This window comes from Amblyomma mixtum, chromosome 8 (assembly GCF_055824585.1).
Source record: "Amblyomma mixtum isolate Tamu chromosome 8, ASM5582458v1, whole genome shotgun sequence".
In the NCBI taxonomy this organism is placed as follows: Eukaryota; Metazoa; Arthropoda; class Arachnida; order Ixodida; family Ixodidae; genus Amblyomma; species Amblyomma mixtum.
In genome coordinates, this window is record NC_143019.1 from 141,655,177 (window position 1) to 141,669,417 (window position 14,241).

Sequence of the window (14,241 nt, forward strand, 5' to 3'; positions counted from 1 at the left end):
GCTTAGTGCGTCCGCGACAGCGTTTTACTCGGTTAAACGACACCCGTTACCGCGGAAGCTAATGTCTCTGCCTCTTTCGCTGTAGCTGCGCTTTTCTCTCTCTCTACTACCGTGGTAGCTAATATCTACGCCTATTTCGCGGTATACGCACTTTTCTCTCTCTCTGTAGTTGTCTTTCCAGTTTCTAGGGGAGGTACTGTACGAGAACGATTCGCTTTCACTCACTTCCGACTTGTCCCCTTCTTTGCGCTTCGCGCGCCAGTCGCGACGTCCCATAGCGAGTGCGCAACGCTTCCGATGGGACCGTTCTTTCTTCCTCTTTGTTCGTGGTGGCAAGTGAGACCCACGAGTCTTCAATTTCTCGCGCACCTTTTTGCCTCTCCGCTGAATGTGAGGTTCGCATCTACACGGCCTTTTGATTTCACGCCCACCGAATAGCGTTATCCTGACACGCGGCTTTTCATCGCGATAACTGTGCTTAGACGGTTTCTTGCAAATTTTCTTGCCCCTGTCACGGCGGCCTCGTACAATCTTTCGCTCTTTGAGCCGTCCTCGCGTTTTCCCTGTGCGCGCGTGCCGCTTTCTGTGGGAGCGCGGTTTCTCCCGTGACTGCAGCGGAAAGAGAGCCGTCCTGAGAACACGCGTCTTTGCGCGTCTCGCTCTCTCTGTGCTGGCGGCAAGATTCACACTTATCCCGCTCCTTAATTTTTCGCCTCACGGGCAGCGCTCTCTTGTATCTCGGTTTCCTCCCAAGATACTATTTCCCGCGCGAATGTTCGTACGATTTCTTTTTGCAGTTTATATTACTGCCAAGATCTATGTGCCTCGACCCACTTATGCGCTTCGCTTTGCGCGATAGTGATGCCTCGCACATTTCTCTAGCTCTGGTTCTGACGTTAGTTTCAGGGCTAACCACGTGACTGACTTTACTAGGGTCCTTTTGCCGGCGACGTTGGCGCTTCCGATGGTGGCAACCCGTCTCCGCGCGCTTGCCCTTTCTCTCTTTTCGGCAGCGCCCGTCTTTCTTATGCCTGTCTTTCATCTCTCGGCGGCACCACTCTTTCTTTTGCCTGCCTTTCACCGTCTTTCGGTGACAGCTCTCTCTCTCGAGCTTGCCTTTACTGTCCTTTCGGCGGCAGCGCTGCTTGTCTATAACCTTGTGGTTATAGCTCTCTTTTCGGAACTGGCTGTTACTTTCCTTCCGGTTGCAGCTTTCTTTCTTATGCTTGCCTTTCACTTTTCGATGGCAATACTGTTTCTTTAGTTTGGCTATCACCTTGTGGCGATAGCTCACATTCCTGAACTGGCGGTTCCTTTTCTTCCGGTTGCAGCTTTCTATCGTGAGCTTTCCTTTCTTTTTCGCCTGTGGAAGCACATTCTGCTTCCGTCGCCTAGGTTTCTGCTCTCTGACAACATCACTTTGATTGTCAGCCAATTCACATGCGCTACCTAGATCAGGCCTGTCTTTAGCGCCTTTACTAGCGTCCTCCAAACTGCGTTCTTCCTCGTCAGCCTCTACGAGTGCACATTCGTCCTCATCTTTCTCGGACGGGCTGACGTCTACCGCCCCTATGTCGTCTGGAACGTTCTGTTCTCCACTGTCGTCCAGCACCTTAGTTTCTTCAGGCGCAGACGAACCAGTGTTTGCTACTGACACGCAGCTCTCGTCATGCTCCTGACGCGTTTCAGCCAATTTCGGATGAGGGTCGGCTCTGCACTCAGTCGCGGTGTTCCCGCTACTGCAGCTGCTTTCTGGAATGTCGCAAAGCTCAGAGCAGTGCGAAAGCACGGGGCTCGTTTCGCATCGCTCGCTGCAAACACTAGCGCACAACTCAGCGTCCGCAAACTCTATATGCGTCCGCATCCGTTGATCGGAAGTCTCAGGTTTCTACATTTCTGTTGCATGCGCTGCACAACAAGGTGTGCCGTAGTCGTTTACTTCGCTTGCGTCGGCGCAGGCGTTTTCATTAATGTCCAGACGGACGTCCTCTCTGTCCTGTTCGGCAACTTCTCCTGCTTTCGACGCGCTAGGAGATTCGCTTTCCGGTAACTCCGCCACAATTTCAATGGGCGAGACCTATGTAAGTGCATCGTCCGATGCTGTGACTACATTATCCGATGGTATAGCGGTTTTATCGGTTGGCGAATGCGGGGCAATTCCCACCGTTACCGCAGCAGTTACATCTGCCAAGTACGGACTACGTTCCTCTGTGCCGTATTGGCAGCTCTGCTCTACAGCTACGCACTCTACCTCTGCGTCACGATCTTCCGGCCCTTCAGCACTTTCGAGCCACTCTAAAATGTCGGCTTTAAACTGGTAGGGAAAATCGTAAAACGATGGGGTGCTATTCTCTCGCAGGTACCTTTGGCGAAGGTCCATCGGTGACACGTTATATCTCGTCAGTAAGAAGCTTTTTAGCTCATCGTAGTCCGCCAAGCCGTCGTCCAACAGGCGCTTGACAACGTCATACGCTTCGCTGGAAAGCAGGGCTACCAACTTCTGTGCCCAACCATTCCGCTCAACGCGTTTTCTCTCGCAGACGCGCTCGAACTCCGCCAAATATTTCGCCATATCTTCGGCGATCACGAAGGGCTGCGGCCTGTCTCTCAGCTGTTGACCTTTAGTCTCATGCAGAGCGGACAATGTTTTATATCTCTCGAAATCGATCTCATGCGCTTCAAGCTCCAGGTCCATCAGTTTCTTAGCGCGGGCATGCCGTTTTATCTCAAGCTGCCTCCGTTTTTCTGCCTCTTCGCGCTCAAGCTGTTTCTGTTTTTCTGCCTCTTCGTGCTCACGGCGTTCTGTGATCTCTTCCCAGGCCTCATTGGCTTCCTCAGCCGTTACGTTCTCCTTTCGCATGATCTCAAGAATCGCATGCTTTCGTTTTGCGGGGCCCAAATCAATGCCCAACTCTTCACAAATTTCGATGAGTTCCTTCACTTTGAAGTTCTCCATCGCTCACAATAGCCTCTTGTAGTTTGCCCTTTTCTTAGAATTCCCTTGCCGTTCACTACTATAGCGCTACTAGTATGACACGCGCAAGTAATTCTTTCCAAAACGCCTCGTTTACTCCCTCGGCACCAGCTTTCGTTTCAAAGCGCTCCGACTTGGCTCGAAACAGCAAAGCTTTCTACAGTGCTACACACACAGCCCTACTCTAGACTACAATCACGTGTGCTAGAGCAGTCTGGCGAATTGAGGGGAAAACATCAGGCACTCACCGCGCCGAGGTAGCTGACGCCGGTCGATCCCACCGCTGCCACCACTGTTGGGACTGGGGCATTCCACCGCTGCCACCACTGTTGGGACTGGGTGCCCGAGCCAGGAAACGGTCGAGGCGACGGTGAGTAAAATGACTTTTATGTACAGTATGTACAAGGGCTTTTACATGATACAAGGGCCAAGAGCACCACGAGCTAGCACAAAGAAGAAGGGCGGCCCTGGCGGCGAGCGTAGCTCCGGCGTGATGGCTCCTCTGCTGCCCGTCTGCTCTCGGGTTCAGCGCGGCTCCGCTTTTAAAGCCGCTGGTAACGGTTACGGCAGCCAGCCGTTCAAATCCTCCAATCAGGTCACGGCACTGGCCACCGTTCAAATTAGACCAATGGTCGAGAGCCGGCGAGCGTCGGAGGAGTTCGCACCGACGGAGAGGAGGGGAGGAGGAAGGGTCCGTGTCGGCGCCGGCGTGGCTGGATGAGTCACGCTGCACGTCGCGGCATGTCCGAGAGTGTCTGGGCCTGCTTTGAGCGACGGCGGGCGCGCAGCGCTTGATTCCGGAGAGGCCAGCCAGCGAAATGTGGGCGCCGGCACTACAGCTTATGGGTCTTGGCGTCTTCTCCATAGTGGCCGCCTCGGTGAGAAACTCTGCCAGAGTACGCGGTGGGCTGCGCACGGGTCCTGCGAAATGCCGTTGCTTAACACGCAGCATGAGGCGTTGGAGCTTCTTGTCTTCTGTCATGTTGAGATCAGCGCGTTTAAAAAGGCGGGTCGTGTTCTCGTAGTACAGGGTCGTCCACTCTTAGTTAGAATGCGCTAGCGCATGGCCGCACTCTTCAGAGTGCCACCGCGCGCGACACAGTCGCTCACCGCAGCACAGTGCCGTAGGAGAAGGTGTACCTGGACGTGGTGCTTCGCGTCATCTGCCACTTCGCTTCGATGCGCAGCCGTTTCGGACGCAGTGACCCTCATAATAGCACGGCCATGCGCTAGCTCATTCTAACTAAGAGTGGACGACCCTGTACATGCGTGCACTCTCGTTGTGGCGCTGGTTGCGCGAGCGTAACGCAGCTTCTGGTCGCTCTCGACGGTCTGCTTTCGGGAACGTGGCTATCAAATTACGGCAGAAGGCGTTCCAGGATGCAAATGAGGCTTCATGTTTTTCGAACTAAGCCCAAGCCGACTCTTCCAGCGCGAAATAGGCATTGTGGATCTTACGGTCGTCGCTCGATCCATTGTAGAGGGCAAAACGGTCGAGGATCTCGAGCCACCCTGCTGAAAAAAAGTTCTATGATGCAATAACCTCATAGAGTCTTCATCATAGAATATCATGCAATCTGAATGATATATCATGCAATTTGTATGATATTCTATGACATTTCTATGATGACTGTATGATTTTACAGAAATGTATGACATTTGTGTGATAATTTTCTATGATTTGTATGATAAGTCTACGATATTTGTGTGATAAACTGAATGAGTTTATTGCATCATACAACTTTTTTCAGCATGGCAGTCCTCGGCGTCCTAAAATAAGTTGCCATGAAACGACGGGGGAGTTCGTGGCATGTGACAGAGGATGTGCCCCGGGAGCCTGGTCTCAGATGTCATGGCAGCTGGTGCCTCCGAAGACCGAGGGTGCGTCGCCCTGGTTGCAGCCGAAGGAGTCCGAATTCAGGGGACGCTCCACGGAGGCGGCGGCCGCGGCGCTGGTGTACTGAGGTCAGATACGTATTGGCCGGTAGCCTACGCGGGTCTGGAAGCGTACCCGGCTCCTCCACCTGATTTTTCACGAATATTACGCGCCCCAAAATTGCGGACAGAAGAACTGCTGCAGGCTAAAGAGAGGTCGTTGTTGTTGTTGTTCACCTCGTAAAATTTGAGCATAGCCACACAGGAGGATCGCCCAGGAAGTGGGGTGCATAGAGAGTTTTAGCGCAAAGAAGATGGCGAAGCACTTGTTCTTCCTTCAATTCTGAGCTGTATTAATATTAGTTAACCAGCCTATTATTAAAAACGTCTTAGCTGTATTCGGATATACCACACCGCTTACAGTGATATCCACCCCTCCCCCCCCCCAAAAAAAAAAAAAGAAAGCGCACTTCTAGCACAAAAAGGCTGTTTAAATAAAAGCGTGTAAAGTGTTAGGTGCAACACCGTGTATATGTACTTAATACTGCTGACCGTGCTAACTGCCCACCATGGTAGGGGGTAGTTCAGTTTGTGATTGGTCCTAAGAAGTTGCTCAAGAACAGCATCGTGGGTCTCACAAGCCCCACCGATATCAGCGCCTGCCACATCCCTTACCCGCCGCACCACTGTGCTAGAAGTTGTACGATGACTCCCAGGGATGTATGAATGAAAACTAGAGAACCAACTTCCATACCTGAACAATGGATCCGAACACCGGAAGTCAAGTGAAAACCGAAGTTCCATCGCACCTAATGCGCATTTTCCCTGCCGACAATTTTTGTCATATTTACTGGAAAAAGCTTCAGCCTCCTTAACTGCTTTCTTTTGTACGTATTCGCCATTTTTCCGCTGTTTAGCACTACTTTCTATTGTGCCTTCAAATGTATCTCTTTAACGGGACAGGGTTAATTGGAGGATTTTGGAGAGGCATTTGTCCTGCACGCAGTGGACGTAGAGAGGCTGATTATGGCGATGCGTTTGAATATCCCGTATTCCTGCAGAACTGTATCTTTGTCGGAACTTGTGTATCTCGGTGAATGTCATGTTTATTATTACCGCCGTGTAGCCTGAGTGGCGCCGTTTCGTCTATGAAGGCGCTCGGAGTTGCTATGGTCCCTGTGCATCACGTCGCCAATGACATAGTTTGCAGACGCTGTCTACCAATTGAAAAGACTAATATATATTAAAACGGGCTTGAACTTGTTCTGGTCTTTTGTAAAATGCCACAGCAGTGTATTCGTTTGTCTTTGTAAGGGCCTTCTCAGGAAGCACCGTATCCCCCAGGTTGGCCTAAACAGAATGGAGTGTCTTTGTGTCAATACAACAGTTATCAAACATTTACACACCGTACAGGCAGGAAGTAGGAACACAATCAAAATAGCAGTGACCCCATTAGGGATCTACACAGTTTTGTTTTGCTAGTGAATGTTTGAATTAGGCAGCAACGAAAACGAAACAGCCGGTTTTGTTCACAGAAATTTGACTTGGTAACTTCCCGCAACCAATGATTTTCATCAGGAACAAAAAAAAAGCAGGTCGCTCTCTTGTCTCTCTCCCTCACCCACAAGTTGCGGGGTGAAAAGGGTTTGCTTTGGCACTTGTCGGTTTGAAAGATCAAACCGACAAGTGCGGTTACCGTGCGGCGGTCACCAGCGACAGCGTTTTCTAGTGGTTCCCCTACAGCCGACAGCGTCAAACCACAGCCGAGAAATTTTGAAGTAACCTTTTGGAGGCTCGTCTGGGACGCACAACTTTTCGGACACTGTTGGTTGTGGGGACGTTCGTGGAGTGTGTTCGGGGGAAATGAGCACCTTCTGCGGATATTACAAACGTGCCGATCGCTTATATTTTTATTATTTTGATGAGTTTTTCTCTTTGCGGGCCTTAGAAGATGCAACCAAATAACGGCAATAAAGTCAGTAGGCTACACTTTAAACACTACCGGCGCCCACGACCGTTGCATGAGCTGTTATGAAGACGTCTGATATCTCACCTGAGGAAGGTAAATATGTCCGTGCAGTGCAGAGTGAGTCGACCATCGGGAGTCTGTGAAAAGAATGGTTACTGCCTCATCATCTGGATGCTTAGTATGCCCTCCACAGTATGTTAATGCTCAACATTGCCATTAAGTGCTCGTGAACTGCTTAAAGAAAGAGCAGTGAGGGATGAACCGCGCGCCTCCGCGTCTGGTATAGCGCAATACCATCCGGTTGTTTTTAAAAGTTGCTTTCCTAACTTCTGCTCAGTTGTAGGTAGCCTATTTCGCTGGCTTCTTTAATAAACTGCTGCCTAATGTTGCTCTGCGGACCTAGTGCTGCTATGTCATGTTTACGTGGGAGCGCCCGCCGTCGGGACGGTGCAAGTTCTCCAGCTCTCACCTTCTCCAGCCTGCTGGTTTTCTAGCGTCGCCTGAAAATCTGCATGACGGGAGTTCCTACACTTTTTTGGGAAGTTTTTGACAGTGAGACGAGAAAATGAAGGATGATAGGGGGCATCGAATTTCCTCGCTTGTGCATGCATCGAAATTGGTGACTCGAACGGGAAGATGGGTTATATTTGTTTTAAAGCATTCTGCCAAGAACTGGTACATTGGCCTCCGGTTTTGACTATTCTGTTCAGTACATGCCAACCTAAATGTGGAGATGAGAAAGACAGCTTTAGCTTTTAGACAAACGTTTTTCTTGTTCAACGCCAAAATTTCATTAAAGGAGTGAATGAGGAGCTTCCGTGAGCAAAGCGCAACCACCAGGATGCTACTATGAGATGTCTTAAACCCGTTGTTTTGAAATAAACCACTGATACGATCTATTAAGCCAAATGTTTCTTTCCTGAAGACGAATTTTTGCCCGAATTTTGCATCCCACAAATCTCAAGATTCTTCGTAGTCATTATCATCATCAGCCTCACTACGCCCACTACAGGGCAAAGGTCACTCTCAAGTCTCCAATTAACCCCTATTTGCCATTTGCGTCCACCGTATCCTCGGAAACGTGTTAATCTCATCCGCACGCCTAACTTTCTGCCGCCCCCTGCTACGCTTGCCTTCTCTTGGAATCTACTCCAGTACCCTTAAGGACCGGCGGTTATCTTGCCTTCGAATTAGATGCCCTGCCCAAGACCATTTCTTCTTGCTGATTTCGACTAGAATGTCATTAACCCGCATTTGTTCCCTCACCCACTCCGCCCATTCCGACGTCTTAACGTTACACCTATCATTTTTTCTTTCCATAGCTCGCTGCGTTGTCCTTAACTTAAGCTGAACCCTCTTTGTTAGCCTCCACGTTTCTGCCCACAGGTGAGTACTGGTGAGATACAGCTGTTGTATACTTTTCTCTTGAAGGATATTGGTAAACTTCCTTTCATGATCTGAGAGAACTTGCCATATGCGCTCCACCCCATTGTTATGGGTGTCCCGACCATCTAGTACTAACGCTCAGGACAAAAAGAAATAACAGCATACCACGAACGCTCGGTGCCAGTTCCTCTCTGTTTTTAATGAACATTGGTGCTAGGCTGTTTTCATAACGTGTAACCAGAAAGCCCAGCGTTCGCCGGATTTCTGGATATGAAAAACAAAAATCTATAGATGGTCTCTGAGAAGAAAGCTTGAAGACCTACATGCTGTCGTCGTCACCAATTTTTTTTTTTTTTGTAATGTTGCCCTAGCAACGTTTTTCCCAAAGTGTAACGCTAGTTTTGGCATATCTATATTAAGCTCGGTGTTACTCCAGCCTGCTGCTTCACGTTCTTACCTGCCAAAGTTGAGCGTAAACTAAAAGTACCGCAGCTTCAAACTTTTTGAACAGGCTAGCAAAAAAGAATTACTGAGAGCTCTAACAACATGAAAATGAGTGAGAAAGCATAAAGACGACGACGATGAGCGAGCAGTGGGCTCGCAAATCGATGTTGATGATGACGACGCTCCGAAGTGCACAGTGAAAAAATTCTAGCTCTGCGTCCAAACATTTTAAATATACTCCATTCCCTGTACATAAGTGCGTTTGTATCCGCTATGCACCCTGGCCAATCTCCCGCCGTGAGTATGTGCCATTAAGCCTGAGGACATCATCATCATCAAATGGGCTCAACACGGACGTGTTCTGCTGCGGCAACGCGCTCTGCATTGACTCTCTGGAGCTTTGTAGCTTATAGGTGCGTTGATTTGTTACTGTTTCATTATTATTTGTAGATAGCTCCTGTGCATAAGACATCGGATTATTGTTATAGATACCTTGGCCAAAAAAAGTAAAAAGCGAAAGCCCAGTCATCTCGCGCAGCGGTCTTTGAAGCTAATGTGTTTGCACCGCCGCGGTTTAAACTCCCAGTCATCGATATCGATGTGATTTTCTTTTCCTTGTTTCTTCTTTCTGATAGTTTTGTTGCACAAACATTGGCAAGAGACGATTTTGCTAAGCTCTGAACGTCTAGATTAGCGCTTTCACTCTATAATATTGTAATCACCTGGAAAATCTTGCATTCTGTGTCCGAAGAGCGGCTTTCGACCATTGGGAGGTTGTTCTCGCAGAAGAAATTGCGGACAGCTTTCTCGGCGATTTCTACTCCAACAACTTGATGGCCGTGTTCGTAGAACCTGCAAACGATATGCGGTGACGAGAGTAACACCTCCACAGTGTATGTGGGAACGAAATTCGAAAGTGCTTTCGTACCATTTCATCTCCTGCATCTTGCCACATAAAGGGAAAAAGACCCGCAGCTGCTTTCCCACGTTGGTAAAGTGATCCGCGATCTTCTTTAGATAACTGCAAATATAGAAGAAAATGGTGACCTCTCAGGATTCTGGACAACGTTGCTCTCAGGGGGAAGGAATTGATAGAGACGGAAAGTGGCATTTGTTGATTTAAATGCTGAATCAAAGTCTTACCTAATGGTTGTCTGTCTGAACAGATTATCAAAAAGCCTACCAGTATTGTGCAGCACAGCTTTACCTGCATTAAATATTCACAGTTGTCCTAAACAAGATGATCCAGAGTTACGAGGTTATGGCTTAGTCACTTTGTGACGCATTGATGCGAGCTAACAGTGCGTAAGATGTGATGCATAAGGAAGTGCACAGTGTGACGAAAAAGCGGTATCGACGCCGTACTTGCCAGGAATGTTTTTTGCATTAACAAAACTTGTTTAGCAAAGATATAGCAACAAATACTGAAATTAGAAACCCGTTTAGTCCAGTAATTCGAATTTATTACTATAACGAAAACACGACTCAGAAAATTTCACAAGGATGCGTATAAAACGTAACAATATAAATGGTTTAGTCTTGCGTTGCGAAGGCAAGTAGTAGCGGTAGCAATAATTACAATATATTGTCGACTCTAAAAGCTGAACGGATCAGAGTAGTCCAGGTGCACTCTAATGTTAAGGAATGGGGAACATGCAACTAAGGATTCTAGAACTGCATCCGCCTCTTCAAATAAGACGTTGGAAGGTGCGAGGTTTGAAACTACTGAACCACTACGCGCATATCGAAATTTTTCCCGAAATATAAGATTAAAAAACAATCAAGAAGAATTTCAGAAGCCACTGGTGAGGCGCTGCACCGAAACCGGCAAACTTTTTCTTGTTAATATGCGGTTTCTTGCCGGAACAGATGACGGTAGAAGTACAACTGGACAGCTCTAAAAAGGGATCTTTGCAGCATAGTACATGCCTCATTGTCAAAAGCAACCGTGCTGGTGACCTCGGACCATAACCGAAGCGTGGCCTTGTGGTAGACCATCTGCCTCGCATTCGGGAGGTGCTGGGTTCGATCCCCCGTGCCGCCGGGTACCCACCAGTTTCTTTAATGTGTAGAAGACTTCCCCTGGCCTGGTGCTCGGCTCTTCTAGGGTGAGTTGCTGGGGAAAAGGGTTTTGACAACAGTTTCCTTGACGGATCAGAGATAAGTACCGCCGCAAAGCAACCCTAAATCCGCCTTGTGCGGTAGAAGCCCAACTTGTGGCCCTTTTTTTGTCCCGCAAGACAGACAGCCGGAAAAACCGGACTCTCTGGTCAGCTGCGATACCCTGAAATATTATTTTCGGAACGAAGGACCGCTTACAGCAGTATTTGAACCTGTACATCTTGAGACGCGCTGGTTAGAGCGTACGAGTTTTGAGTCGGATTCTTCACTTTGCAGTGAAACATGAACCACCTTTGCAGGCTTAGTGCTCGAAACTAGGTTCCTCCCGACAGTGCGCAGCGGAGTTTGCGGAGCCTCCTCGAAGCTCACACCCCTGAGAGAGCCGGGCGCTGGGCCGGGGGTGGCTTGTACCCATTTTTACCGGTGGGTGTCCGGCGGTGGGTTCTGAACCAACCGCCTCCCGCAGCCGAAGCGGACGCCCAGGCCGCTAGGCCACGACTGCGGCAGTAGCGAGGACGCACGAAAAACAACGCCTAACATTCCGTTTGCCTGGATATGCAGGTCGTTTCCGCCCCTTTGCATCGACAGTTTCGAGCCGACCGAGCGTTCCCCCCGCTTGGACGCGCGGCCCTTTACCCGACAGCCGGCACCAGGGGACGTAATCGTCAACGAGTAGGGGCGTCTGCTATCACCGGCAGCAGTGGCGTACCGCAACCCGGCTATAAAACTGCTATCGCTGGCTACCCTCATCACTTGGCAGTAGCGACGACGCACCAAAAACAACGCCTAACGTTCCGTTGGCCTGAATCCGCAGGTTAGTGCTTGGCATTTACACATCGAAATTTGCATTTCTTCTCCGTCGCCGCTCCTGCCAAGGGGTGTGTGCATTGTTGTTCTGAATCAAAAGACAAGGCAAAAGTAAAGAATTAAATGCGAGCCGATGTGTCAAAGTTGAAAGAAGAGATAAAGTAGGAACTGAAAACGTCACGGGAATCTGTCGAACGAAACCTGCGCAATGAAATCCGGTTAGTTCGCAATGAGCAAACTGATATGATTAAGAGCATTGACCACGAGCATGCTGAACTTGAGGAGCTAAAAAGTGAACTAAAAATGAAAAAGAAAAGCACGCCAATTTGGAGCAAGTAACCAACGAATTGAGCGTGATGTGCGCAGCTGTGGAGAAGTGCGCAAAGGAGCTCGAGAGGAAGCTTAATCATGCGGAACAGTACTTGCGAAGGTCAAACACTGAAATTAAAGGTGTCCTGAAGCAAGACGAGGAAAATGTTTTTAATCTTGTCACAAACCTTGGAGATGTTATTCATGAACCTATCACTGAGTTGGAGGTAGCGTGTTGCCACCGAGTGCCCTCCCCTGACCCTGATTAGTCTAATATTGTTGTTCAATTTAAATCCCGTGTAAAACGGTACGAATTACTGGAAAAGGGAAAAAAGCACGCCTGACAAATAAGGACATCAGTTTAGATTGTTCTTCGCCAACTTAACTGCCGATTTATGTAAATGAATACCTGACACCAAACAACAAAAGGCTTCTGGACGCTGCGATTGCGAGAAAGAAGGAGGTCTCGTGGAAAAATTTGTGGACGAGGAATGGCACTATTCTAGCCCGCCAAACTGCACGCAGACTTATCGAAGACGACTCAGGGATGCCGTAAAGAAGCACACGTGGAAATGGCTTTTCTACCATTCACAATGAAGGAATCGCCACTTTTCACACCTTCACAGCTCAACGCATATTTTTCCCAAAACAACGTTAAATGCTGCCAAAATCGTACATTTGAATATGCAATCGGCCGTAAATAAAGCTGACCAACTAACATACTTTTTATGCAGCTTAACCTGTCCCTTCGATGTCCCTTCGATTCTTTTTGGCTGCGCCCCTAGCATCTTTGCGATGTTGAAATAAAGATTACTTACTCACTTATTCTATGACGGAAACATGGTATCGCTCAGACGTTGATGTCATCTTTCCGGGTACATATAATTTTGTCTTAATCGTACTACGAAGCGGGGCGGAGGCGTAGCAAGGCTGATCAAAGAAAACTATTCCTGTGACATCTGGTCACTGCCTCAGTGACGATGACATAGAAATGCTGACAGTTATTTATTTATTTATTTATTTATTTATACAGAATACCCCTAAAGGCCCTCGAGAGGGTATTACATAGGGGGGGGGGCACAGACAATTGAACAAAATAAAACAAAACCACAAATATAAAATAAACAACAAAAGCACAAATAAGACACTCTGGATGACATAAGTAAGCAAAAGAATCAATCTAAAGCACAAATAAGACACTTTGCATGATATAAGTAAGCAAAAGAATCAAAATAATGGCAGCGCGGCAAAGAACGAAGATTACTGCAGTATTAAAATTATACAAACGGAACACTAATACAATGAATCTTTTTAGTAACAAACCCTGCAAAAAAAGGAAGCCATGAACAAATAAAATAACAACGTATGCAAAGAGTTAAGCAATAGTTATTGAAGATATAAGTTTAAAATATTTATCAGGATCAGTGGTGGTTGCGATATGTGAAGGCAGAGTGTTCCAGTCAGATATTGTGCGTGGTAAGAATGAATGCGCATAGATAAATGTTCTGCACGTGAAACGTCTAACTTTAAAGGGATGATCGCGGCGGTCAAAGATCGAAGGAGGCAAAGAAAAAAAGTCGTTATGAAGTGATGGATGATGATAAAGTTTATGAAAAAGTGATAGTTGTGCAATTTTACGGCGGAGACATAAATCTTGGAGACCTGCGCGTTTCTTTAAGTCTGTGATGCTGGTGTTACGTGAATAATCGGAGTAAATAAAACGAACGGCGCGGTTCTGCAATGATTCAATGTTATTTATTAGGTAAGATTGGTAAGGGTCCCAAATAGCCGAGGCATATTCAATTTTAGGTCGAATTAGAGTGGTATAGGCATCAGCACGGAGGTGAGGAGGAGCATTCTTTAGGTTATGTTTTAAGAGACCTAATGACCGATTAGCAGATGCAAGCATAAGGTTAATATGGTGGTTCCATGATAAGTCTTTATAAAGGTGAAGTCCTAAGTACTTATACGTGGTGACTAGCTCGAGTGAGCTATTATTTAAGGAGTATGCTGTTTGAATTCGAGACATTCGGTTAGTAAAAGACATCAATTTAGTTTTTGAATGATTAAGTTGCATAAGCCAGGTTGAGCACCATGCTGTTACTGAATCCAGGTCAGATTGAAGGGATTGGCAATCGGTGTTAGAACAAATTTTGCGATAAATTACACAATCATCATCAAAAAGTCTGATATGGGAAGAAATGGAATCCGGTAAATCGTTGATAAATGTTAGGAAAAGTAAGGGGCCAAGCACACTTCCTTGTGGGACGCCAGAGTGTACTTGGCTGAAAGACGAATTGTGGTTATTGACAGTTGTAAATTGAGACCTGGAAAAGAGAAAATCTTTAACCCATGC

At 47.6% G+C, this 14,241-nt stretch overlaps 1 protein-coding gene across 1 annotated transcript in view; it reads right to left on the reverse strand.

Moving 5' to 3' along the window:
- The window catches only part of LOC149334660 (thiopurine S-methyltransferase-like), a 46,409-nt gene that overhangs the window by 25,938 nt on the left and 6,230 nt on the right, over positions 1–14,241 (reverse strand). The window contains exons 2-4 of the mRNA XM_089556299.1: positions 9,577–9,669; positions 9,371–9,500; positions 6,903–6,955 (exon numbers count right to left, since the gene is read on the reverse strand). Of these exons, the coding sequence (XP_089412425.1) occupies positions 6,903–6,955; positions 9,371–9,500; positions 9,577–9,669 (276 nt within the window). The remainder of the gene's footprint in view (positions 1–6,902; positions 6,956–9,370; positions 9,501–9,576; positions 9,670–14,241) is intronic.